The sequence below is a fragment of the Antechinus flavipes genome, chromosome 4, assembly GCF_016432865.1.
Source record: "Antechinus flavipes isolate AdamAnt ecotype Samford, QLD, Australia chromosome 4, AdamAnt_v2, whole genome shotgun sequence".
In the NCBI taxonomy this organism is placed as follows: domain Eukaryota; kingdom Metazoa; phylum Chordata; class Mammalia; order Dasyuromorphia; family Dasyuridae; genus Antechinus; species Antechinus flavipes.
This window is the reverse complement of record NC_067401.1, coordinates 446,054,353-446,080,983: the sequence shown is the minus strand read 5'-3', so window position 1 is coordinate 446,080,983 and position 26,631 is coordinate 446,054,353. Positions and strand designations below refer to the sequence as shown.

The 26,631-nt window shown below is 33.7% G+C and overlaps 1 protein-coding gene across 5 annotated transcripts in view; it reads left to right on the top strand.

The window, feature by feature from the left end:
* The window catches only part of ODF2L (outer dense fiber of sperm tails 2 like), a 40,199-nt gene extending 17,167 nt beyond the window's left edge, over window positions 1-23,032 (top strand). For 2 of the 5 annotated variants that reach the window (XM_051999256.1, XM_051999254.1), the window contains 10 exons: window positions 1,903-2,088; window positions 4,272-4,381; window positions 5,799-5,934; window positions 7,188-7,298; window positions 7,820-7,924; window positions 10,772-10,930; window positions 12,868-12,950; window positions 13,049-13,211; window positions 15,546-15,671; window positions 20,098-23,032. In XM_051999256.1, coding sequence (XP_051855216.1) covers window positions 1,903-2,088; window positions 4,272-4,381; window positions 5,799-5,934; window positions 7,188-7,298; window positions 7,820-7,924; window positions 10,772-10,930; window positions 12,868-12,950; window positions 13,049-13,211; window positions 15,546-15,671; window positions 20,098-20,226 — 1,308 coding nt within the window. In that variant the 3' untranslated portion in view covers window positions 20,227-23,032. Of the gene's footprint in view, window positions 1-1,902; window positions 2,089-4,271; window positions 4,382-5,798; window positions 5,935-7,187; window positions 7,299-7,819; window positions 7,925-10,771; window positions 10,931-12,867; window positions 12,951-13,048; window positions 13,212-15,545; window positions 15,672-16,316; window positions 18,782-20,097 lie in introns of all 5 variants that reach the window. The other 3 variants (XM_051999258.1, XM_051999257.1, XM_051999259.1) reach the window with 3 other exon arrangements.
* Window positions 23,033-26,631: the final 3,599 nt, after the last annotated feature.

Here is a 26,631-nt window from a genome sequence, read left to right as displayed (position 1 = left end):
CGTTAGTGATTTACATGGATTTATTTTATATCCTGTAACTTTGTAAAAGTAAAAGAAGTAAAAATAAAAGAAGTTATAATTTATAATTTCAGTTCATTTTTACTTGAGTCTCTAGAGTTTTCTATATTTTACCTGCAAAAAATAGTTCATTTTGTTTCCATTTTGCTATGTTTATTCTTTTGGTATCTTTTAGCTAGTATTTTTAGCACTGTTTTAAATAGTGATGATAATGGACAATCCTTGCTTTTCACTTTAATTTTTTAGAAACACCTCTAGTTTATTATATATAACATTGCTTCTTAGTTTTAAATAGTTACTATTTATCATGTTAAGGAAAGCTGAAACATAGAAAACCCTAGAGTCAAGTAAAAATGAACTGCAATTATAATTTCAGCAATAAACCTACACAAATCACTAGCTTCCTACATGTTAACAACAAAACTCAGTATGAATACAGATAAAGAGAAATTACATTTAAAATAACTGTAAGATATATAAAATACTTAGTTATCTGTTTACCAAGATAAATACAAGCACTTTTATCTCTGTGCTTTTTAGCTTTGATATCAGAAATAGGCATTGTTTCTCATCAAAAACCTATTCTGCATTTCTTTATAATAACTTGGAATTTTTATTGGTTTTGATATTAATATGATCTATAGATCTGTTTTCTTAATAACAAACTAACTTCACATTCTTGGTATTTTTCACTTAATCTTCATAGGCTTGTAGGATTTAAAACAGGAAAGGAACTTAGAAGTCATCTTAGTCTGACCCTGCTTTTTGTAGATGAAGAAACTCAAACTCAGAAAAGCATTAAATTTCCCAATCTTGTTACTAGTCTTCTCTCTCAGCTGAGGAGGCTACAATGAGCACTATTAAACACTGGCTCCCATGTAAGTCCCAAACCTTCTGAGTCACAGCCTTGTCAAAAGATGAGCTGTTCATACACCTGTTCTTTGCCTCCTCCAATTGTTTGGGACCAGCAGCTTGCAAGTTCATAGCTGACAGCTCTTGCCACATCTCAGTTATAAGAGCCTGTTGTGAAATTCCCTGGAGAGGGGAAGCCATGATTCTGAAAAACCCGTATCAGAATCTTGTTCAGGAGTGAACAGGCATCTCTGGGACAATATTGTTGGTGGTAAAGAAGTTATCTGTGGGCTAGTGTTAGTGCACACAGGGATGAAAAATACTTGGATTGTGGGAGTAAGAAGTGGTGAAAGTCATTTGGAAAGAGCAGCAGTGTGTGGTGAAAGCATAGGTCCTGTTGCCATTATCTCTTTTCACATACCAGTGACAGAAGTGATAGAATCTGAAGTTAGTGATCCCATCTTTGTTTCTGGTAATAGATTGTCATCACTGATGTTTCATTATTCTCCCCTTCAAGTTTAACCAATAGATCCCCTGAGAATGATGTGGTTTAGCTGGTTCTCTGCAGCCTCAGAAAGTTTCTTATGTTGGTAGCATTTATTTTTTGTATTTAAAAATTTATTTCAGATGCCTTGATTATCTGGCCTTCCAAGCCTCACTTCCCAGTTAAACAGTAAAAAGAAAATAAAAACATAATTTTCATGATAAATATTCACAGTTCAGCAAAACAGATTTTCATTTTATCCATTTCCTAAAATCTATGTCTCATTCTGCATTTCAAGCACTAATATTATTTTTTCCTGAAGATTTTGCAGCTTATTGTTACTTTGATAATTAGCAATAATTGTATTATGAAGTCATTGCCATTCTAACTATATGTTTCTTTTATGTTGTAAGCTAATTTGTAAAAATGAAATCATATTTCTTCATTTAATGTTGCTTATAGTGAAACTGTTTTAAATTAAAATCTGGACAGACTTTTACCCATACATTGATATTTTGTGTATTAGTTATTGATCAACCTTTTTACAGAACTTAAAAGCTGAGATAGACGAGTGGAAGCTACAATTGAAAACATATGAACAGAAAATTATTGCCCTGAAGCAAACAAATGAGCAAAAAAAAATAGCCTTGAAAAAAGCAGCTAAAGTTTGCAAAGAAAGAGCTGACTTTTTTACAGCAAATATTGAAAATCTGGCTTCTCAACTTAGAGATCGGGTGAGTGACAATGATTTTATAAAAAACTTGTTTACTTCTTTAAGACTATGCTGAAATTGCTTCATAGTGATGACCCTTCATTTTTGATGAGCTAATTGGAATCGACAATCTTCAGGCCCAGAACAGTTTGCATTTATGGAAACACAAACCATATTTGACTTTTATTTCACCATTTCCTAACAATATGAAAACCATAATAATTTAGTATTTTTCTTTTAACTTTATGTCCTGTTAGAATTATTACAAGGTGCTAAGTCACTGGAATCGATAGAGACAATAATTATCTAATTTAGCATGGTGCTTAACAGTTTTCTACTTCACTAATGAACTTAGTATTTATTAGAGTTCACACCTTTCACACCTTTAAGAGAGCATATATAAGCTAGGAGCCTCACCAAGATTGAGTCCAGGAGATTCACAAGTCTAATACACAAGCCCATTTTCTGAGGTAGTCAGATTCATTCCATATTCCACCTTTGTGCTGGCTGGAGATTCGGAGGGAGTTAGAGGCTGAAGCTGGCAGAGGCAAAGGACTAGCAGGAAGAGCTCTTGGAACGAAGGAGAGAGATAGGCCTCTAAGAAAGCTAACCGAGCCCAAGGAAGGAGAGTATTTGAAAGAGAAAACAAAGGATGTGGACTTTAATTCCTGGCTGCATTTGGGGTGATTATTATACTGAACTGAAAGGAAGGCTGCCTCCAGAAGCCCCCCAAGAAACTTGTTCCCAGAGAATATTATATTTTAGAGAAGAACATTACAATGTCCTTGTCTTTTTTTTTTAAACTTGCATAAAAATAAAAGCTAATTATCAATTGAGCTTTTTAGACTGTATTTTACATACAGTTCCATCAGTCTCTGGTTCAGCCTAGTATTATTTAGACATCAAAAACACCACAAAAGAAAGGTTTCTCTGAAAAAAAAAAAAAAAAGACTTGACTGGATAATTTTTTTATTTGTTGTTTGTTTTACCACTTTTTTAATATTTCTAATTTTTATTTAGTATTACTGAAGTTTTATAATGTGCTCAATCTTTTTTTTCTGGAATTAGAATCATAATCACATTCCATGAAAATTTAATGTAGTGGGAAAAGCCAGCAGACCTCAATTAGAATTTGATTCTGCTGTTTTGTGAGGTCTTGGGGAAGAATTTTCACTTTTTGGGGTTTCAGTTTCCTCATCTGTAAAACAAAATGATCCGATGATATAATTTCTAAAACTCCCTTAGCTACATCTCTGTTTCTAGTAAGAATATAAGGATAGTGAGATAATGCATGATCATCTTGACTAGTGTCATTCTTTATATTGTGACTTTGATTAGATCATTCCCTGAGGTAGATAAAAAGATCCCTGGCAGTCTTCGGCATTGGTTGCCTTTTAATTTATAATTCCCATTCTTTTTACAATAAAGCAGAAGGGAAATCCAGTGTCCTAGGTTACTCACTGGCCTATAAGGAATGCACCAATTGCATTGGTGACATGGCAGGTAAATCAGAGATATGCCCACCAGTGACTCCTACTACCTTTCTTCCCCTGGTAGAAGCATTAGTAGTTTTAACAGGGCAGAGGGACACAGGGTTACACTAGGACAAAGGGTAAGACCTAAAGGTAAAGATGGAACTCTGCCTTATCTTTCCTGGATTGTAGGGATTCTTCCTAATTAAGAAAGAAATTTAGTCAATTATTCATACTTGTTATAAAAAGTAACATTTGTGTTTAGTTCTTTAAGGTTTCAGAACACTGTACATAAATTGTCTTAATTGATCTTCACAATAGCCTAAGAAAGTAAGTTTTGTTATCCTCCATATTTTATAGTTGAGGAGTCTGAAGCTGGGAAAAACCCAGAGTCACTTGGCTGTTAAATCTCTGAGGCAGGATTCTAACACTTTTAAAAACTGACTTCTTATCTGTGTAATACAAATAAATATTGTGACTTTTTAAGTTCTAGGTCCATACTTGTAGGAAAATCTCAAGGTAAATGATTATGCTGTGTAGTGTTTCCATTAAGAGTGATTTTAAAATTTGTTTCCAAAGAGAATATATACTAAAATGGATATTTTTGCATTCTACAGTTTCATATTTCATAAAATGAATTTATTTCCTTAAATTATATTTTGTTTGTGTTTAGGGATCTGAACAACACACATCATTATTAAGTTATATAATGAGTACTTGGTGCATTTTTTAGGAAGCCAAGTTGTCTGAAGCACTTTCAGCTTCCCTTGCCTGGAAAAGTCATTATGAGAAAGCTGAAGAAGAAAAGACAGATTTGGAGGTCCAGGTTGAGACTTTGAAAAAGTGAGAAAAATATATTATTTAACAAGACATATTTTCAGTGCTTTTTAAAGTTCATTTTAAAGGATTTGTAATTGATTTTGTAAGATTTCATGGGATAAAGGATTTTTTTTTAACCTTGCTCAATATAATATATTTACCTAAGAAAATTCATCAAATGATTCATAGTGAATTAACAATTGCATTTGTTTTTATATTTGCACTTCAAACAATACACTTGGATATTCTAATTGGAAATAAATGTGTTTATGTTATTACCTTGTCCCATAGAACTGGAATAACCTTTTTCTCTTTATGTAATAGTATCAGCATATCATAATTTATAATTAATAAAATGAATTCTCTTCATATAAAATAAATAACATCTGAAATATTTTATGCAGTTAAAGAAAACTAAAAAATTATACAAATGATATTTTTGTAATTCTGGAGGGAGCATAATTAAAATTAATGAACTAATAGAATTTAAAACTAAACATTAGAATTTTCATTCAGATTTTTTCTCTTATGTTCTCATTTTGTCATATCACTGAAATTAGGACTATTTTACTTTTATAGACTTTAGTGATCAGTTGTGATATCATTATTTTGCATATTTAAATTTATCAAATAGTGTTTGGGGAAAAACTCAAACTATTTTATGTATCAAAATTAGTGCATAAAAATGTGGAGACCCTTTAGATACTTTTTATTAAATAGAAAAGGGAAGGATTAGTATTCTCTAGACCCTAAATGGGTTAAGCTATACTTTGGAATATTTTTGACCAGTTTATGGCATGGGCAGGAGAAAAGGAAAATTGGGAAAGAAAATAGAAAGAAATTAGGAAAAAAATAGAAGAAAGAAAGAAAAGTAGAATTTAAGTTCCATAAAAAAGGTACTCATGGTTGCTTATAATCACATACTACCAGAATTTCTTTTAGATGTCACTCCTTAGACTCTTCTTGTCATCATTCCTTATGTCTCCTATTTAGTCCTTTCTGTTCTGGATTTCTTGGTATAGGGGATGGAGATCTACACAGTGAGATAGGGTAGTAGATGGAGAACTAGTCTGAGTCAGGGAGACTTTCAAACCCTGTCTCTCAGTCATTCAAGCTCTGTGACCCTTTGCAAATCACTTAATGTCCCAGTGCCTCAGTCTACTCTCAAAAACTATTAAGTGTTAAGGCTAGTGCCAGCCTGCTTTTGTAGAGAATGTTTTCATATAGATTTCCCTGCAATAATAAAACCAGAAGTCTGATTCAAAAAAAAAAAAAATAGTAATTTCAATATTGAAGATTGCTACAACTTCTTTATTATCTTTTTATATTTTCATGTAAAAATGGCACAATATATTTATATTGATTTTAATTAGCTAATTTGAGCTATTCTTATTATCTGTATACCTCTAATAATTTGTATAAAATTTATCCTTCTATAAAGGAAGATCACAAATCTTTTGGAAGAACAACAAAAGAAAGAAGATCCTAAAAGAAATTCAAATAAAGATATTTTTAGAAAACTTAACTCCAGTGAACCAGAAAATGAAAACATTCTTCTTGAGAATGAAAAATTAAAGGTACAGTAACACACTGAGGTAGAGCTAGATTACATATAGATAAATACTCTCACCCCATTTTTCCTTTGTATTGAGAGCCTTTTAACAAAAGAACTGATAAACAAAACACCTCTTGATTAAGAAACATGAATGTAGTTTTACATACATGTATGAATACAAAATAAGCTGTTGTATAATGGAAATATAAACACTAATTTGTAATCAGAAGAGAACCAAATTTGAGTCCTGGTTCTCCCACTGGTTCTGTGACTTTGGGTAGTTTAGCCTCCCCTGCTCCCATATATCTTCATTTACAAAATGGGGATAATAAGCTTTATTATGTTTCATGACTTAGAGTGAAGATCAGTTTAAACAATGCATGTAAAGGTTCTTTTCAAATAATAATGCACAATAAAGTTAGTTCTTGGAGCATTTTATCCTCAAAGATAAGTACTCCTCAAAAGCAGTTTATCATGGGTCCCATTCCATAGCCTGATTATATCTACATATTTTTCCATTGCCCTCTGAGGAAATTGCAGTTCAGAATGTTACGAGAGTGTATTCCATGATTTTTAATAACAATATCATTGAGAAAAAAGAAATCAAACAGTGCTAGAAAAAATCCATCCTTCTCTACATTTACATGTTTTTAAGTTAATTTTTTATTTTTAGAGTAGTTTTCTTTTCCCCAAGAAATCTCAATTTTTAATTTGTTCTTAGAGAAAATAGTAACATCTAATTTTATTGTGAGGTTCAAACAAGATATGTTAAAAGCACTATATTAATGTCAGCTAATATTATTAAGTTTTTACATTTTAATTTTTTATGTTTCACATTCATTTTTCCTTAAATTTCTCCTTAATGAGATATTGTTCACTATTTATAATTAATTGGCCATTATAATTTTATGTCACAAGTAAGCTTAAAGTGTTTCTCTCTTTGTTTGGCGATAAGCAGTCATAGACATTTTTATAGTCATATTTGCTGTTGAAGCCAGTGAGAAAATATACTACTTTCTTTTACTTCTATTTCTCTATAACCTTAATAACTTCTATCTTGACTTTTTATTTCAAAGTCCCCTGCCCAACAAGTGAACAAACAGTTCCCATGATCAGTGAAGTCTCAGATTCATTAAAAAACAAAAAACAAAAAAAAAACAACTTCATTATTAAGTTTTCCTTTAAATTTATATCATCCTACTTCTTAGTCTTTTATAATGTGTGTGTGTGTGTGTGTGTGTGTGTGTACATATGTATGTATATATTCCTTGGTAGATCACACTTGCTAATCTGGAGGAAAAAGTTATTTCAGTTGAAAATGAATGCTTGGAATTACGAGAAGTGGAAGAAAAGCAGAAAGCACTTGTTGAAGTGTATAAATCTCAGGTAACTATTGCATATATTTTAATGTTTATGGAAGTTATTGGTCTGATATGTCAGTATACACTAAGTAGCCAGGTCTATTATTAAGAAATGAAAAAGATTGAAAAAATTTGCATTATTATCTATTATTTTATTTAAGTATTCATTTTCCTATTCCTTAATACCCATGATAATCATCCAAATTAGTCTCAAGTATGACTTAAAGCCAAATTAAGCAGAAGATGGTCAAGATTTAGATTTAGGAGTCATCAGCATAGAAATAAGAGTTTAAACTATAATGTGGTGGTTTTTCTTGAGAGAAATAATAATGGGTAAAGAGCCACATATTAGAGGAATATGCTAATTGGAGTTAGCATATGATTAGAGAGGTTAAAGGAAGACTATAATTGAAAAATAATTTATCACTTGACTAAAATTTGGGCTTTTTATGATGATGATCCTGATTATGATATAATTATCAGCATTATGATGATTGAGAAAAGAAGGGACAAGTGGGTGGCATAACTAATATAGTGTATCTTTAGGTACAGAAGTTACAAAAAGCAGTTGAAGACGTGAAAAGCAGATATGAAAAACTAGTTTGTGAAAAAAAGCTAATAACGCAAAGCAAAAACTCAACATTGGAGGAGGTAAGCTTACTCCTCTTAAATGTAAAAATAAAAGTGTATTTTTGGGCAACATAGGAAACAGTGTGGTATGTAAAATCACATTTTTAATGATTTGCCTGTTTTTTAACCTTTATCTAAAAGTGCTCTATTACCCAAATTTGTAGGACGAGACTCTACCTCAATGTATGTTATCCTATACAGGCCTATTTATTTATTCCATCAATTTTTTTTCCTTTGGTGTTAATTTTCAGTGGCATAATGTACCATAAATATATCTGTCATTTCATGACTGGCCTTGTTTCCTTTGGAAGCAAGATTAGCCATAGGCTGATCCCTTCTCCCAGAGCAAGTCATGATTTCTGTCTGCTTAAGTAAAGAGGAATCAATGTGGACATGGATGCAGAGTGGCCACCCTCCAGCTCCATTCAGTCCTTCCTTCTAAGGGAAGGAAGCTCCCCTAAAGCTCTATAAGAGATTTCTGCAGTACCCATGGCCACTATAAACACCCAGTACTCTTCCTCAAGAAGAATACAAGTAGGATCAGGTCAATAAGTACTTGTTATATTCATATTATATACAAAACCTTCTATTAGGTAATGGCCTGAACACTTGCCATGATTGGAGGATAAAGGACTTCCCTAACATCCAGACCTCCCAAGACTTGAGAGAAGAGATTCTGCCATTACCTAATAGAAGGTGTATGTATATACACCTTCTTGTATATAATATGAATTTAACAATTAATAGAAGGAAGCTCTAAAGGAGCTCTCTCATGACTTCATATTTATTTCAGATCCTGCACTGACTTAACTGAGAACCTGGGCCCCACTCCGCATATATACTCCACTTTCTGGAGCCCAGCCTCAGGCCTGGCACACTGTCATTGAGGGCCTCTCTCTTCCTTGAGGAAGTTAGGCCAGGAGAAAGTCCTTTCCTGAGGTGGGAAGCAAGGGCATTGGAGAAGTAGCTTCAGGAGAGAAAGGGAATGAAAGGACTGGAGAGTGCTTTGTTGAGTATTTTCTCTCTCATGGAAAATCCCATTGTCCATTCTTAATTTTGGAGGTTCCTCATGCTAGTAGGGAACCAAAAGGACATTACTGTGTTGGAATCCGATAGGCTGGTACACTGATGTGAACTCAGAAGGTCTCTACCCCAGTCAAGGACAAATAGTTCATAGGAACATTTGGAGTGGATTCTCTAAATCTGTGCATCTCACGCTTCTTTTGAGCTATTGCAATTCTGCTTTGCTTTGCTCATAGAGCACAGCACCTTCTTGGATGAGGACCCGCCATGCTGAGCAGTCCGCTGCCAATGTCCCCCATGTCCCACAATTGATTCCAAGGTTCTCCAGAGAGAATTTCTTCTGACCTCCATGTGAGTTCTTGTCTTCTATGAGCTCTCCACATAATAGTCTTTTAGGCAAACATACATTTGGCATTCAAACAACATGTCCACCCCATTGGAGCTGCGTGCAGCAGTAGAATGCTTGGTAAGTCAGCTTGAGAAAGGACCTTAGCATCTGGTTCCTGGGCCATGCAATGAGAAGCGAGGAGAAGCCAGCCCAGGAATGCGCCATGTCAGGCAGTGCTTTTAGACACTGGATGGGAGTGCAGGGCAGAAGCCAGAGGCTTTCAGGCTGTGGTTTCACATGACCTTTCAGTGTCTTCACCAACTCTGAATCGCCCTGAACACTTGCCATGATTGGAGGATAAAGGACTTCCCTAACATCCAGACCTCCCAAGACTTGAGAAGAGATTCTGCCATTTCCTAATAGAAGGTTTTGTATATAATATGAATTTAACAAGTACTTATTGACCTGATCCTACTTGTATTCTTCTTGATGAAGAGTACTGGGTGTTTATAGTGGCCATGGGTACTGCAGAAATCTCTTATCCTAGCAATACGAGGCTGTCTGCTCTACCCTGATTTTGTCAGTGAAGAGAGACCAGCTAGCCATCTTGCTTTTTGTTTCTAAATACAACATACAGGCAATTGTTTCTTTTTCCTTTAGTAACTATTTCAGGTGCTGCCTCTCTAGGACTGCCCTTGGCTGCTTCTTGTCTATATCCTCACTGCTCACATGAGTATTGAATCAGGAAGCATAGCAGCAAGTGGTTTATAGTAACCAAAATAGTGGAAATAGGCCTTAGTTAATCACTTTGCACCAAATATAGTAAAACTTTAGTAATTCAGCTGAGCTAAGGCTTGTTGAATATAATAAAAAGTTTAAATTATAAAATATTTTTAAGAAATGCAATTGTAACTCTTTGAATAGCAAAGTCTTACCAATATTGATATGTTGATATAATAACGATATTTTAAAATTATAATTTTTACCCTAATTGTAAAATAGGAGGCATTTTTAAAAATCCTTGCTAATTCCAACAGGAATTAGCTTTGTGAAAATGCCACTTAACCTCTGTGTGTCTCAATTTTGTGAGGCATAAAATATGAGTAGCAATGTCAACCTCACATGTTTGTATATAGAAAGCTTCATATTTTAAAGCCTCTATAAATGTCAATTACCATTATTGTTGTGAGGAAAGCATTTCATTTCCCTGAAGGCTATGTATTAAAATGCAAATAAATGGGAATAAGATGTCCTAAAAATAGTGTGTTGGGATCAAATGAGATAATATATTTGGAAGTATATTGAGAAACTGTAAAGCATTATATCAAGTTATAATTAATGGATTCAAATTAATAAGTTTTAATGCATTTGCATTTACATACTTTTTATTTTAAAATGAAATACTATTACAAAAACTATGTTATACATGTTTATTATCTGTCTTTTTGGGAAAAAAGTTAAAATATTAATGCTCAACAAGCATTCTTGTACTTCCTTTTCTCCATGGTGCTGCTCAGGTAAGGGGCCAAGTGGAGTCGCATTCAAAGGAGTTAGAACATGTTCATGGTTTATTGGATGGGGCTGAGCTGAAGCTGCTGAACTGTCAGGAGAGACTCCTTTCTTGCCAAGGAAAATACACAGACAAATCCCAAACTGTCCAGGAGCTCCGGAATCAGGTGCTTAGTGAAATTGCTGGTGATACCTTAAGAAACATGTGTAAAGAAGTTTTGGAAATAAGTTCACCAGTTGAGGGCACTCATGTCAGGATTTTGGAGCTTACCACTCTCTAAAGAGTCTACTTCTCAATTAGATATTATATTTTTCCATAGGCTCTTTATTTAAATTTCTCTTTTGCCTCCAGAAACAGTAAATTAGTATCATTTATTAATTATAGCTGGTAAAATGTTTTAACATAAATTGTCAGGCTTGAGGAAATTATGATAGTGTAAGAGCAGAACTTTGATCTTGGTCTAAACTTGTATTATAAGTAAAGTTTTTATTAGTCTAAAGTACTTTAGCAAATAATTAAATGTTTTAATTTTTATAATAATGCTTAAAAACCAAATGTTTTCAGCAAATGAATAGATTAGCTTATAAATTTTATTTCATCCTTTAGCATTATTATTATATATTTCTCAAAGGGCTCATCTTTATTAAATTTTTGTGACATTATTTGAAGGTTATATTGACTATTTTCCAAATGTAATTGAAAAATCTGAACTATTTGAAAAACACAAAAAAATTTGTATTATTTAATTATTTGAATTAAAATGTCAAAGAAAAATTTTAAATTATTATTTTTTCTTTTGTGAGGCAGTTGGGATTAAGTGATTTGCCCAGAGTCACACAGCTAGGAAATGTTAAAAGTGTCTGATGCCAGATTCGAACTAAAGTCCTCCTGGCTCCAAGGTCAGTGCTTTAACTACTGCACCTAACAACTGCCCCCTCCCCAATTTTCTTAAAAGCAAATTTCATTATCTAAAACTGATAGTAGAATTAGATCAGGTGAATAGTTGTAAGCACAGCCCAAATTGTTTAAATTTGTCCTGGTAAATAAATGGACGATTTATAGCATTGTTGTAAATCTTTTCTAGATGGCAGGATAAGGGGATGGATAGCTTCTGGTTGATAATTAAATTGTTTGGAATTTATCCTTTGAATTGTTAGAAAAAAGATGGCATTATTAGTAAAAAATAGAAATTTCAAACAATGAAATGTTTTTAGTTCCATAGTCTCATGAAGCACCTGAAAAGCAGTGTAAGGTGGTAGACAAAATATTGGGCTGGGAATTGGGAAAGAATCATTGACCCAAAAATCTGTGACACTGGGCAAATCATTTATTCTTTATGAGACAAAGGTTCCTCATTTGTCATATGGTTATATTCACATTTTTCACTACTTAATATCACAAGATGGTTATGAGGAATTGTCCTGTAGACTTGAAGGCACTGTTGAAATATGAGCTATCATATATATCATAACAATATAATATTGAGGAAGGAGTGAGGGAAAGGGAATAAGCATTTATATCATACTTACTGTATACGAGACACTTCACTGAACACAAATAATACTGTGTAGCATTATTTGACTTGATTCTCACAGTAATCTTGAAATATAGGTTATTATCCCCATTTTGTAGCTGAGGAAACTGAAGCTGTGAGAGTAGCAAAATCATAACTGAACACAGTGTTCCTTGTGGTCTAATGGGGATTAAGTATGGTGGGATCATCACCTTTTTCTTTGCGGAAATTGTACCTGTCAGCATGGCCCAATTGCATTAACATTTTTGGTAGTCATATCCCATTGCTAAATGAAGTCACTTGCAGGCTAGATTTAAATTCATGTTTTCCTCACCCTAAGCCCCGTGTTCTCTCCACTGTGCTAGCAGTAGCCTCAGAGATCTGAGTGACACAAGACCTGAATTGGAGAGTATTTTATTAATTGCACATACTCTTTCTCAGAAGCATTAGTTTCCTGTCTGTGACGTTGGGATAATATTATTCTACTTCATATGGATATTTTGAAACTTTTTTTGAAATAGATTGAACTGGCAAGAAGTTGATGAGAAAAGTAAATGAAGTTAAATTATGAATTTCTTTCCCTTTTTTAGATTAATGATAATCAGAATCTTTTGAAAACATTCTCTTTGGAAGAGGAAAATAATTCCAAATTGAAATGTGAAAACCTTAAACAGTAAGTATGAAATTGATTTGTAATCAGGTTTTAATTTTTAATCAGTTGTATTTGTAATCTAATTTCATAAATTTGTTTTCTTAAAAAAAAAAAAAAAGAAAATTAGAACAGATGGATGCAGAAAATGAAAAGCTTGAAAGGAAGCTGGCAAGCCAAGAAGAGTACCTGAAGAAGAACAAATTCAAATTTAAAGAAAAATCTGTAGAGTACAATGCCTTGGCCCGGCAGCTGGAAGTTGCTTTAGAAGAAGGAAAACAAAAGGTATAGATTCCTTTTTGGTGTATTCTCATATTGTTCTGCTGATGATTAGGTGATAGACACAGTTCTATTCCTCTGTTTTTCCTACTACACACTAGGCCACCCTGGGAGTGCACTTGGGCCAGAGTTGTGGGTGGCAAAGGGATGCTGTGGCAGGAGCATGAAAAGGGAAAACACAACAGCAGAATCTGGAGCATGTTCATGGAGCTCTCTCATTGGTCACTATGCCAGAATTACAGGGAGTGCTAATTAAATCTATACTGACTGGCCGTGGGCACCCATTAATGAAGTTTTCTCTGTGATGTAGTATGTATTGTATGACAGTCAGTATAATTTCAGAGTTGGAAGGGGTCTTGGTGTCCATCTACTCTACTCAAGTTCTGAAAGGAATCTGTCCTCACAGCCCTTCAGGACCTGGTAGCTTCTTTCCTATTCTCTCTTCTGCATACTGAGCGTTTTCCGTGCCTTCAACCAGGCTTCATGTAACTTGTCCCAAGCTCTGTCATCATCCTGGTGGTCCTCCTCTGAACACCCTCCAGGTCTTTCACTGTGGTGCCTAGAGCTGGGTACGATGTGCCAGATGTGGCTAGCAAGAGAAACGTGGTAGGAGAAGCTGAGACTATCAGTGCAGCCCAATTGTGTTAGCTTATTTACCACTACCCTGGTGACAAAGGAACTTGGAAAATTTTATACTGGTTTATGCTTATTTTTTTTATCCCCTCCCATTAATGTTTAAACATCTTTATAAATAATTGATTAAAGGTTATACAGTTATACAGCAATTTAAAAATAAACTGACAGTATCTGTTGGCTGAAAAGAATTGCTTAATATGCCAGTATTGCCATCTAGCGGCAACCTCTCTGATTACAGTCATGAGCCTCTGCAGTCTCCTATAGGAATGTTTAGTTAATTCAATAATATAATAACCATCATTTATAGAATACTTTAAGATTTGCATAGTGCTCTAGAAATATTATTTACTTTTATCCTCAAAACAACTCTGGAAGGTAGATGCTATTATTATTCCCATTTTACAGATCGAGGCAGAAGTTACATAGCTAGCAATTATCTAAAGCAACATTTGAACTCAGGTCTTCCTGACTTCAGGTCCAGTGCTCCATTCCCTATCTTACTTTGCTATCTCTAGTTCTTCTTAAAAACAAGTCACAGATATTGTTATATTCTAAAAAATTATTTCTGGTATCAAATCAGAAATAAGCTAGCTAATGTGAGATTTATATTTATTTTAAATTTATTATATTTTAATATTAATTTTAAAAATAATTTTGAGTTACAAATTCTCTTCTCTCTTGCCTCTTGCCCACCCATTGTGAAGGCAAGCAATGTGATATCAATTATACATATGAAATCATGCAAAACATATTAACATATTAGCTAGCATATTCCAGTGATTCTCTGATCTCATTGATTCAGGAATTTCTTCCAGCAATATTAATTACAGCTCATCCAGGCCTGCCCATCCTATGGTATTTTCATTTGTGTTCTCTCAAAAGTTCTGCATAGTTTGAACTCATAGTGAGCCAGAAGAGTCTTTGTTTTCTCCTGACATTAGGAGAATAGTAGTGCCATTTGAGCAGTCCATTTTTTCTTGCATTAAGTTCTTATATGAAGTTAATGACTATGAAATAGTCACATTATTCAATTTTACCCTGCCTACTTCCAATGGGGTAGACCTAATGACTGTATTTCATCTTTATAATTATGAATAGTATGAATTTGAATAATGAAAATGTTTCATGGAATTTGTTGTTTGCACTAATCAGAACTTATTAAATGTCAGAAAATTAAAATTTGAACATACAGTTCACAATATTTAGAAAATAATTCAATTAGTTGAAAGTTCATATCATAAATCTAATTAGAATTATTTGATTATAAAAGTTCATCTGTTCTCCCCCAAGTTCAATTTTGTCAAGTTGTATAATTAGAAAAGTTTCCTTGCATAAATGGAGTTTAAAATGTATTTAAAACATTTACAAATAAACATTTCTAAAAGTGTTTATTTGTATCTATTCTGTATCTAGTTTTTTGTTAAATATCTTGAGGTATAAAAGTAAAATGACATGGTTCCAGTCCACAGCTAGCTTATAATCTCAACAGCAGTATATAATGGAGTTATAATTCAAGGAAAATAATATTTATCTGACTTGTAAGCTAATATTTCTTTGTACTTATCCCACTAAGATAAATCATTTAATTTCAACATCATCTTGAGATATAATGAATAGCAATGAAAACAACAGGGCTTTTAAATTGTTAGTAAGCAAACATAAATACACATCTATAGTTATTTTCTTTTACTATCAATATTTCAGGTTTCAGAAGAAATAGAGAAAATGACATCCAGAGAGCAGGCTTTACAAACAAAAATATTAGACCTGGAAAGTGAGATTAGGAAAAAAAATGAAGAACAAAACCAACTTGTTTGCATATTAAATACTGTGAGTATAGAGTGTTTTCATTTCTTATTGTAGAAAATTAATAAGCTTTTTAATAATGCACAATTTACCTAAATATTTAGCAGAATAATGTATTTGAAAAGAGTATAGCTAACAGTATGACAATTAAAAGCAATCCATTAACTCCTGTAATAAAGTAACATGCAATATCAAGTTCTTGCTTAAGTGTCTGTGCTATATTTTCTTCTCTTTGCTTTCTCAGGAATATCTATTATACTTTTCATGAGTCTGTTCTGGGCTTTTCCCTGAATATTATTTTTTTTATGGTAACCACTTCATAGTACTTATAAATTTAAGATAATTAATTCCATATCATTAGTTTTTTAGAAACAGTGGAAAGTTGAAGATATTTAATTGCAACATGAGCAAGGTAGCCCAGTATCCCTCTAGTAAGCATGTTAAAATTTAGATATATTGACTTGTTTTCATTTTACATAGGTATCTAGATTATGACACATAGTTTGCTTTTATTTTGCCATGAAATAATATCACACTAACTTTGTCCATTCAGTTCTTTTTTAAGTAGTTCATATGAGACCCTTTTATAACTATCACTGTGTATGATTAACTGAAAACAAGTGGATTTGGAGATGTCATAGAAAATGCTATTGCACTATTTTCTTCTAGGAACCAGAGAATCATTGAAACTGTAGAATCACAGAATTTTAGAGGTGGAAAGTACTTCGGAGTTTATCTAGTTCAACCAAAACCTGGAAAGGAATCCTAATCTAACCTGCCTGAGGAGTGGTTCTCCAGCTTCTACTAGAAGACTTCAAATAGGGATATCCCCTGGCCTCTAATAGCAGTCCCAGCCACTTTTGAATGGCTCTGGTTGTTAGCTAGTCTTTTCTTCTGACATCAAGACAAAATTTACCTGTTTGCGACTCCTTCCCTTTGGTTCTGCCTTCTGAACCTAACCAAAATAGTTTATTCATAATAACGCTTCAAACACTTGAAAACATCTGTCATGTTTTTCCTGTGACTTCTCTAGGTTAAGCATCCCATTTCCTGGTGGGGCTTGGATTCCAGGCCCTTTGTCAGCATGTTGCTCTTTTCTAGGTTCTCTCTAACTTTCTTTCTATACCATGAGGTCTGTAATGGAAGCCAGTACTCCAGACATCTGACCAGCGTACCAAAAAACCATGCCCTTCACTATTTTTTAGAGGATTTGCCTCTTAAAGCAACCCAAGATTGCATTATCTCCATGGACTTCCATAACACATTGCTAAATTATATTGAGCTTAAAGTCCTCTTTTAACTACCAGATCTTTTTCAGACAAATTACTCTCTACTCCCGTTTTAAAAACTGTAGTTGATTTTTTGAACTCAAGTTTTATATTTATCCCTATTGTATTCTATTCAATTCATATCAGGTAATAGACTCCCAAGATCTCAACTCTGTCATTCAGTGTATTAGGAATCTTTTCCAAGTTTGCATCATCTACAGATTTAGTTAGTATAGCCTCTGTGTTGTTGTCCAAATTATTTATAAATAAAAATGTTAAACAGAATAGGGCCAGACATAAAACCTTGCTACTAGAGAGATTTCTCTTTAAGTTGACATGGAATCATAAATTAATATTTTGAGGAGTTTAACCATTCAGCCAGCTCTGATTCCATCTAATTTTGTCTTCATCTAGCATACTATTTTGCCTCTTTTTCACAAGAAAATTTTTACTAAGATCTAGGGAAATAATATCTGCCGTACACAGCAGGCACTTAATAAATATTTATTGATTGATTTTCATGATCTTCCAATTTTATAACCCTATGGAAAAAAATAATCTATATGACCTGTTCTTGATGAAGACACACTGGTTTTTGTAATAATCATTTCCTTTTCTAGATATTTACCAAACATTTAATGATCTGCTCTCAAACTTTAGTAGAAATAAAGTCATAACTCATTGACTTCCAATTAGCAGAGGCTAATGTCTTCTCTTTTTTGAAAATTGGGAGATTTGCTTTTTTCCAGTCTCATCACATTCAGATATCCCTGGAAGTGCCTTCTTTCATAGTCACACTTGAAGATGTAGTTGATCTGGGCCATCCTCACTTGGCTTATCTTGAATATGAATTCTTTGGTCGCTTATTCCTCTAGGCCATTCAAACACCAAATGAAAATTGGACTGCTCCTCTTTCCCATCTAACTATATAAAGTCATCCTGGTCTTTTCTTTAATTGTCCCTACAAGCCCTTTTTGTCAGTGTCTTTGTCTTTACCTCTTCTTTCTTATTCTGAATACAATCTAGTACTAGAAAAATAATGTTGCTCCTTCCCTTCCTTTTTCCTTCCAGAGTGAAAAGATGAAAAATTGAAAAGTTCAAAAATTAAATGATTTTCAGGATTTGCCATTAAGTCATCAACAAAAATAGTAATAACATTTTCATCATGACCAAGGTTACATTATTTTTGATTATTTTAATATTGCTCTCCTAAATTTTAAACTTATTTTAATTGCTATTAATTTGATTTTCATTACTATATTAAATAATAAGGATTAGTTTTTTATAAATGAAGCTGCTAAATAAAACAGAAAATATGATATAAACAAAATGATGTTTTCTTTTTTTTTTTCTAGGCTCTATAAACATTTTATGATGCTAAAACATTTTATATTTATTTCATCATTTGTTGTGGATCGAATGTCTAGATATGCTTAAAAATTGCTAAAGAGATTGTGCATGTCTCTTATTTCTCACTCTGGTAGACACATAGCAGACTACCAATAATTGCTTGACACTGTTTCTAAACTCTTTGAAGGCAGAAACTTGTAGTTATTAATGTAGATACCACCTGTATACAGTGCCTTACATTCAGTAGGTCATTATGTAGTTATTGATGATTTGATCATTCAATAATTAAGTGCTGACTACTTGCTGATAACAACAGTCACGGACATAGGACAATTGAGCTATGAGAATTAAAAGATGGTGATTTTTCCCAATAGCTCTAACAAGGACGTGAACCTCTGTGAATCTGCTTTGAGCCTTCTTGTCAGTAGATTAAAGCAGAGAAATTTCTTGGCCTGATTTTCCTAAATAGGCCCTTATATGCTGTCACCACAGAACAGGAGAGAGCCCAGGAGTCAAGTGAGATTTGTTTGTTTGTTTGTTTGTTTGTTTGTTTTATGCATAGCAATGTTGCTTTATGGGTGTAGTTATAATCTCTTAGCCACTATTGTGCCCTTAGCTTCATTAAGGTTATAGGCCAGAAGCCCATGATAGATGCAATGACAACTCTTGTCCAAAGGCCATTGACCATTGGGTCCTTGATCTGACTCAAGCCCTGACTGTATTGGTATCAGAGGTATCTGGACCCTGGTTATCTCTAGGACCATGAAATTTGCTTTTGTGTGATTGAAGGATTTGTGAATGAAGTATTTCATCTATAAGGATGTAGTGAATGTGAGGTTACCTCAGGAAACCATTAGAATTATTACCATTTTTTAACCTTTCTGTGGAATCTAAGTGGTTAGATTGTGCAAAAGCCACTTTACAAAGCACAAGTAAATGGGACTTGATTTCATAAACATTAATTGATCACTTGATATGTTTTAGAAGAGGATTTCTTTCCCTATTGTCATAGCAAACATTTATATGATACTTTAAGATTTGGTAAATGCCTCTGCCACCCTCATTTTATAGATGAGGAAGTTGTGGCTAGGAGTAAAGTTATTTGCCCAGTCACATAACTAGTGAGCTATTATGTGCCAGCATAGGATTTGAAAATAAAAACTTAACATTTAGCAGTTCCTGCAACTTGTCCTTGTTTTGAAGTACTTTCAGTAATCACACATAGTAAATCCATGGTAGATAGTAGAAAAAATAGTTCTTTGATCAAGAATGAAGGCCAATTTTCATTTTAAAATGTCTCTTATGAAATGAAGTTAGGTAAAAGAAAAGTCTTTCTGTTTAAGAATAAATAACTAAAATAAATGTGTAGTTTTATTATATGCTAATTTGCACTTATAAAAATACAGACTTTGAAGAAGACTGGTTCTGAAAATGTATAAATTATATTAAATATTAATAATTTTAAGTTAGATAATGTAGCACACTCTATTTATAATGCCAGTATCAGAGAACAGAAATTAAATCTCTCATCTTGAACATCCAGGTGATAGCCAACCTATCTCTGTTTAATTTCATTTTGGGAATGTAACTAGAACCCAGGCGTGACTGCGTCTTTGTTTTGATGAATCTTATTATAGTGGGCTTCTACTGGATATACGTGTACAAATATAATGAGTTTAATAGGAAATAAGTCAAATAACATGGCAGATTTGAAAGGCTATTCTCTCCCTCTTCTCTTCCCCTTCCCTCAAAACAATGATATTTTGGTATTGTTGCTTTGTATTTTTTGGTATAAATTGTGTCACTAATGCATTTTTCACTTTTTTATTTAGAAGGAACAACGCCAAGAAATTTGTTTGAAAGAGATACAACATAACCTTGAAAAGACAGAGAATCAAAATGAGAGCATACTGAATTATGTACAGTTTCTTAAAAATTCTTATGTAACCATGTTTGGATGAAATAATTTCTATTTTATTCCATTTCAGTTTGTCTTTTGATTTTTTTTACTAAGGATCCCAAAACGACCATTATGCACCAATAGCAAGACCATGCACATAGTTTTGGAGGGTAGTTGATGATTCAGGTAACACTGGATAAAGCAAGATTGCTGTAATCATTTTTCATGATTGGAGAATACCTGTTGAAGTACTTTGGGCTTCAGATGTTTTGGTTATAGTAAAAAAAAAAAAAAAAAAAAAAGAAAGCTGAATCATTATTTCATAAATACTCAGTTCCTTTTCAGGCTCTTTCCCCCTCCTTACCTCCCCTCCCCCCACCAGTTGTAATGATTCTAGGCCCAGTCTGTTACATACACCTTGAAAATACATACGTGCTATAAATTGTAATGCTGAATATATTGATAACAAAAAATGAAACATTTCTCTAGGTTTTGGGGTTTGGTGGCTGTAGTATAATATATAATATACAATTCAGGAATTATATGCACAAAGTGCATTTTAACACTTTTGTTTGTACAAGTGCTAAAAATGTCATTATAATCTCTTTTAAAATATAGTAACTTTGGATTGTATTTAGTTAGAGACCAGTGATAACAAATGGCACATTGTATTAGAGTCCATTCTTTATGGAGATTAGACATTAGCCACAGACATTATCATTTTTTTTTAGGTGAGGAAGAAAACCTTTCTCAAATCAGATAAAAGGTATCTGCTGGTGTGTGGCTAAAGCAGAACTTGCACCCAAGTCTTCTTGCTTGAAATCCCAATGTTCTTTCTGCTTGTTTGTCCTATCTGTGTTATAAAATCATTTATTAGGTGCTGGCTCCCATTGAGCACATTTCCATAGTTCAGTAGAATATATATTTGGACTTGTTTTTTCCATAATTTGCTTGATGCCTTTCATCCTGTGAAAAATATGATACTCTTGAAGGCTGATTTATTGGGACTAATGATGCCATTTGTTACAATGGGGACAGTTCACATGTTCATTCGGGGAATTAAGCCCATAATAGCCATTTTATCCTCTAGGGAACAAAGAAATCTGAATTCTTAAGTGTGGAGAATTAGAATCATATTTATTATTTAGACTTAATGGTGACAGTGGCTTTCAACCTATTTCCTCATTTTGCCAAAACAGGTTTGTGATCTACCATAGAATTATGGAGCTGCTCCTAAATCTGTCATTATTAATGACTGTGATACATGACTAAATGCTTTCTCTAACTGACCTCCCCTATGTTCTTAGAAAATTTTTTGGCTTAATTTTCTCTTATAACCCCAAAACTCCTAGAATACGCAGACATATTACCTGAAGCAAATTTGCATTTTTGCAAAAGTGAAGAAGACATTGTCAGTCCCAATCTTAGTTACCCCCCCCCCCCAATTGGGGATGTAAAAAACCTAAAAATTGTCATAAAGGCCAAAAAAAAAAATGCGATTCCTTATATTTGCTTGTTTCATATTATCCAAAATAAAACCCCAAACCAGACTTTAATGAAAATCATTTCTTAGAAGAAAAAAATTAACGAAAATTCCATGTGTCTATTTGGAATAAAAAATATTCTCCTTTTAGGCTACTCTTGCTGAGAAAATAGAAATTTCTATCCAAAATGTAACTTAATATTTCTAGTTCATTATCCAGACTAGCTGTGGTGATTTCAAATGACAGTGCCAGGAAGAAAAAAAGTAAGTTATTAAAAGCCTTGCATATTTTTTTCCTTAGGATTTCAACAAAGATTTTATTTGTAACATTTGAAAACAAGTTTCTTCTTGCTTTTGAGAATATCACAGTTTTCTTCTTGTATTGGTGTGAGTTAAGTCCAAATCAATGCCAAAGTCAGTATGGTAGGATAAATTCCATAGAGCTTGGACTCCAGAGATATGGGTTTGTATCTTTACTCTGATATTTACTCACTGTGTGACCTGAACTTCTAAGTCTGTTTCCCATATATGATAGAGATAATTGTATTACTTACCTGATGGGATTCTGGTAGGGAAAGGGCCTTGTAAACTCTGTAGAACAATAATTGTGAGTGATTTGTATGTCTTGCATCAGCATAAGGCTTTTGAAGTTAAATGGGTTATTTTGGCACTTTTCTTAGAATTTTCCAAGCAACAGTTTTCAAACAACAAATGCTGGATGAGCATTTGTTCAGGTATGGTGTAGTGGAGATTGTTATTCAATTCAGGTTGGACTTGCTTCTGCCCTGGGTCTCCTGATTGGTGGCAGTTCTACATATGTAGCATGACCCTGACTCTAGCATGAGGCTTTGCAGCTGTCTTCATGCATGTCTCCTTGCTCTAACTTCCATCTTGGTCCTGGCACACCAGCTCCTACTCTGGGAACTCTCTCTATCTAGTCTGACTCACTATATACTGCTCCTTGCCATCAGCATGTTTTTCCCTCTTGCCTCTTTCTCTCCCATTGCCTCTCCTATCTACACGACCTTTATACCAGATGGGTCCTTATATCAGATTCTCTGGGTCAAATCAACATTATCATTCCTAAAGGAATGTGAACTATTTGCATTTTTGTTTTTCTTCCCAGGTTATTTTTACCTTCTGAATCCAATTCTCCCTATGCAATAAGAGAACTGTTTGGCTCTGCAAGCATATATTGTATCTAGGATATACTGCAACATATTTAACATATATAGGACTGCTTGCCATCTAGGGAAGGGAGTAGAGAGAGGGAGGGGAAAAATCGGAACAGAAGCAAGTGCAAGGGATAATGTTGTAAAAAAAAAAAAATACCCTGGCATGGATTCTGTCAATAAAAAGTTATTATAAAATAAAATTTAAAAAAATTATCATTCCTAGAAAGTGTCAGTTGTCCGATGTTCCACTATTATCTCTCCAACTTTCTATACTACAACACACCTTCCTACCCCTCCTTTATATGTGTTGTGTTTCCCAATTAGAATGTAAGCTCTTGGAGGGATGGGGAATTGATTCTTTTTTTTTTTTTAATTATCCACAGTACTTAAAACAATTCTAGACACATTTAACCAATTTTTTCATCCATTTATTCATTCATAGCCTCTACAGTTTCTAAGAACTCTGAAAATAATTCTTTATTTGATTTTGTGAGCCTTGAAACCCCTAATATCTACAAATTTCCTTTTCTTCTCTTTTTTCATCACATCATCTGATTTCATCAGAGTATCTTTATAAAATTGTTTTAAAAGGCAGCTCAAGTGATAATCTGGTATTCCCTAGACACTAAAACAAAAGGAAAAGAAAACATTAAAAGTAAACTCAAAAAGACACAGGCATGGCAATTTGTATTAGTATATGAAATACCCATGCTGATGGATTCTTAAAGCCTTCATAATAGGAATCTGTCAACTTAGCTGTTATCCATAACTCCAGATACTTCAGTGGATTCCATTGCTGTAATTTCTCTCTAATCATGCTAGCTACCATCCATGTCTTCTCATCCTATATGACCCATTTATATCTTGCCATAAGGATAGGGCATGGGGAGGTAGATCCCCAAATGTTGAAGCCCTGTTGAAATGATTCTTTTAAAATTTCAGGAATACCATGGTAGCATTGGTTATCTGATAGTGGTTGTTAATCCTTTTACTCCATTACCAGCCCACTTTTTTTTTCCAACACATTTCCTGTGTTTTATCTTTTATATTATTGTCTGAAATTTTGTGGATCTTTTATGTTTATATCCATGATAAGTCATAACACTAGAAAACGATGTAGCAAAGTTCAGTAGATCAAGATTGAAGGGAAATTGAAATTAAAACTATTCCTTCTGGAATCTTATTCCAGAGTCTACCAATTGGTCCCCAGTAAAAGGTAAGCTTGTTAGTGTGAGGGACAAGTCCAGATGGGTCCAGAACTTTATTTTAAATGTCACCTTTTGTGAATTAAAACACTGGAAAATGACTCTCATGTTGTTAGATAGAGGTAGTTTCTATAACAAAGGACCGGAAATGGGTATTTCCATCATTGTACAGGGTGGGGAGGGGGCAGAAATGCCTGTGAGTGTCCTCCCAAGTGGTAAAACCACCAAAACTGTTCTGACATACTCAAATTATGAATGTGACCACAAGGAAGTGTCTTGTCTATGGTTGATCAGATAAATTGAGAAGTAAAACTAGGTCAGTAAAAATATAATGGAATGAATGCATGAGCTCAGCAACAAGTATCTAGTTGGAGTAGGGTAGGATGAGGAAAGTAAGAAATGGCTTCCTTCATGTTTCCTGCGATACACCTGATTTTTTCTAGTATCCCTATCATATAAGAGTGAGTAGCTATAAAACAAAACCAAAGAAATCAGCCCTTGACACTTGCCCCCTTGGTTTTTACTTCTCTTACTGAGCCTGGGAGGAGATCCTGTTTCTTAGCCTCTTTTCATTAACTCTGCTGCCATCACTGTTTCACATTCCTTTCCTTAGGCCATCCAAATCCCCTACCTATCCCCACACCGTGTTATATTTCCTTGCCTTGGGAGATGGGTAGAAATTCAAAATTCCAAAAGGCCTCCCACACGTGAAGAAAGCAGAATCTATCCCCCTACTCCTTAGGGCTGTTGTATAAATAATTTTTTTTTATTGAACTTTGGTTCATTCATAGTTTTGCTTCTTCAAAGAGTGTAATGTACTTTCTTAGTGAAATCATGATAGTCTTATATGAAATTTCACAATTTATAGTTAAACATACATCCATAGCTGTAACCACTTTATTTTGTTTCTCCCCTCGTCTTTCCAAAAGAATATCTTAATATTATGATAGATTCTTATAGGTGCTCTCTCCCAATTAGGCAAATATCAAGGTATCCTCACAGTATCATCCTGTGTAACTTTTTTCACATCCTCTCAAATATTTTTACAGAAGGTCTGCCTGATCAGCTGCAGATACTATTGACAGCCTGCATATGTCAAGAGCATGCCTTCACATGTAAATGATAGAGTACCTATTATTTAGTTTTTTTGTTACACAATCCACATTGATTTTTGATCATGTACTGCATATCATAATGCAGATTATAATTTTCTTTGCTGATAATTCTATGTGCTTACTTGTGTTCACTGAACACCTTTTTGGCAACAGCAATTTTAATTCTTCAGAGGTGGCTGTATTCCATGGCAAAACCATAGTATTTGAGGCAACATGTGTAAAGTGCTTATTACACTGCTCAGTGTGTTTTTGAAAGATTGAATGTTCCCTTCCACCTTTTATACACATGTGGGATGTTCACACAATAATTTTGTATCAATGAGAAAATAGGTAATATAGGTCAATAATAACTGTTCTCTTAATTGTCTTTTTTAGTGGTGATACTATTTTTGATTTTTTCCTGTATGTCCATCTCTTCCCTTCTTTCAGCCATCCTGAAAATTGTGTACTTAAAATTTATGTCCCCTCCAAAAGAAATCTTTTTGTGTCAGGCACAACTGATGTTGTCCACTGCCATTGATGGTGAAAACAATTTGTTAGAAATTCTGACAAATTATTTACATTTTGGGTTTGCTATTTCCCAGTGTCGTCCTTAAATAAGATTAGAATCACCCATGAGCTTTCTTATACTCATCTTGCTGATTTATGGGTCATTGTTGCTAATCAGCTTCCCCTATTCTCTTCAATAAATTTTGCAAACTTTTTTTGGTTCTGATCTAATTTCACTGTATTTCACTCTTCATCTGTCAAGGAGATAAAGTATTAGTTGGTTCATGCATGGTTATGGTAGCTGATGGGGATGGCCTTATTGTGGCAACAATACAAATCAGGGCTTGATTTATTAAAGTGATGGAGAAGATGTTACTAATTCAGAATAAAGTAGGTCCTGGGTATACATTTTATTCCTTCAGAAGAAAACAGAGGCTGTTAAACATTTACTAGCATTCCTCTTAATATAGGTAAAGTTGAATGAAAGAGAGAAGCTAAGGCATCTGCTTAAGGCCTTAGTAGACATTTCAGTAGTTACAGAAGCAAAATGCCCTTTTGTTTGTGAATATCATATGTTGCTTCAGCTGTTTTTAGTTACCTCACTTTAGAACGTTTGGTCGTCTGACAGACATTTCAGGAAGAATTCAAAGAGACTGAAAGGAATCAAGTAAAGTTAAATAGGAAGTTGGTCTTGTATCTATGCAAATGTCATAGTATCACTGACATTTATTTTATTGGCAAGGAAGGCTGGGTCTCATGATTAAAAAGTAGGTTTTCTTTCTGGATGAGGAGTTTTAAGACGCTGTTAGCAGATATGCTTGATAGAGAGAGAGTTAGTCTCAACTCTTGGAAGACTAGGGTTCAAAACCTTGCTTGTGACACATACACTGCCTGGGTGAACCTTGGGAAGGCATCATATCACTGGGCCCTTAATGAGCTATAGAGAGTCTTCATCTGCTTTATTCTTCAAATGAGAATTATCTGTACAAATAAAATTAT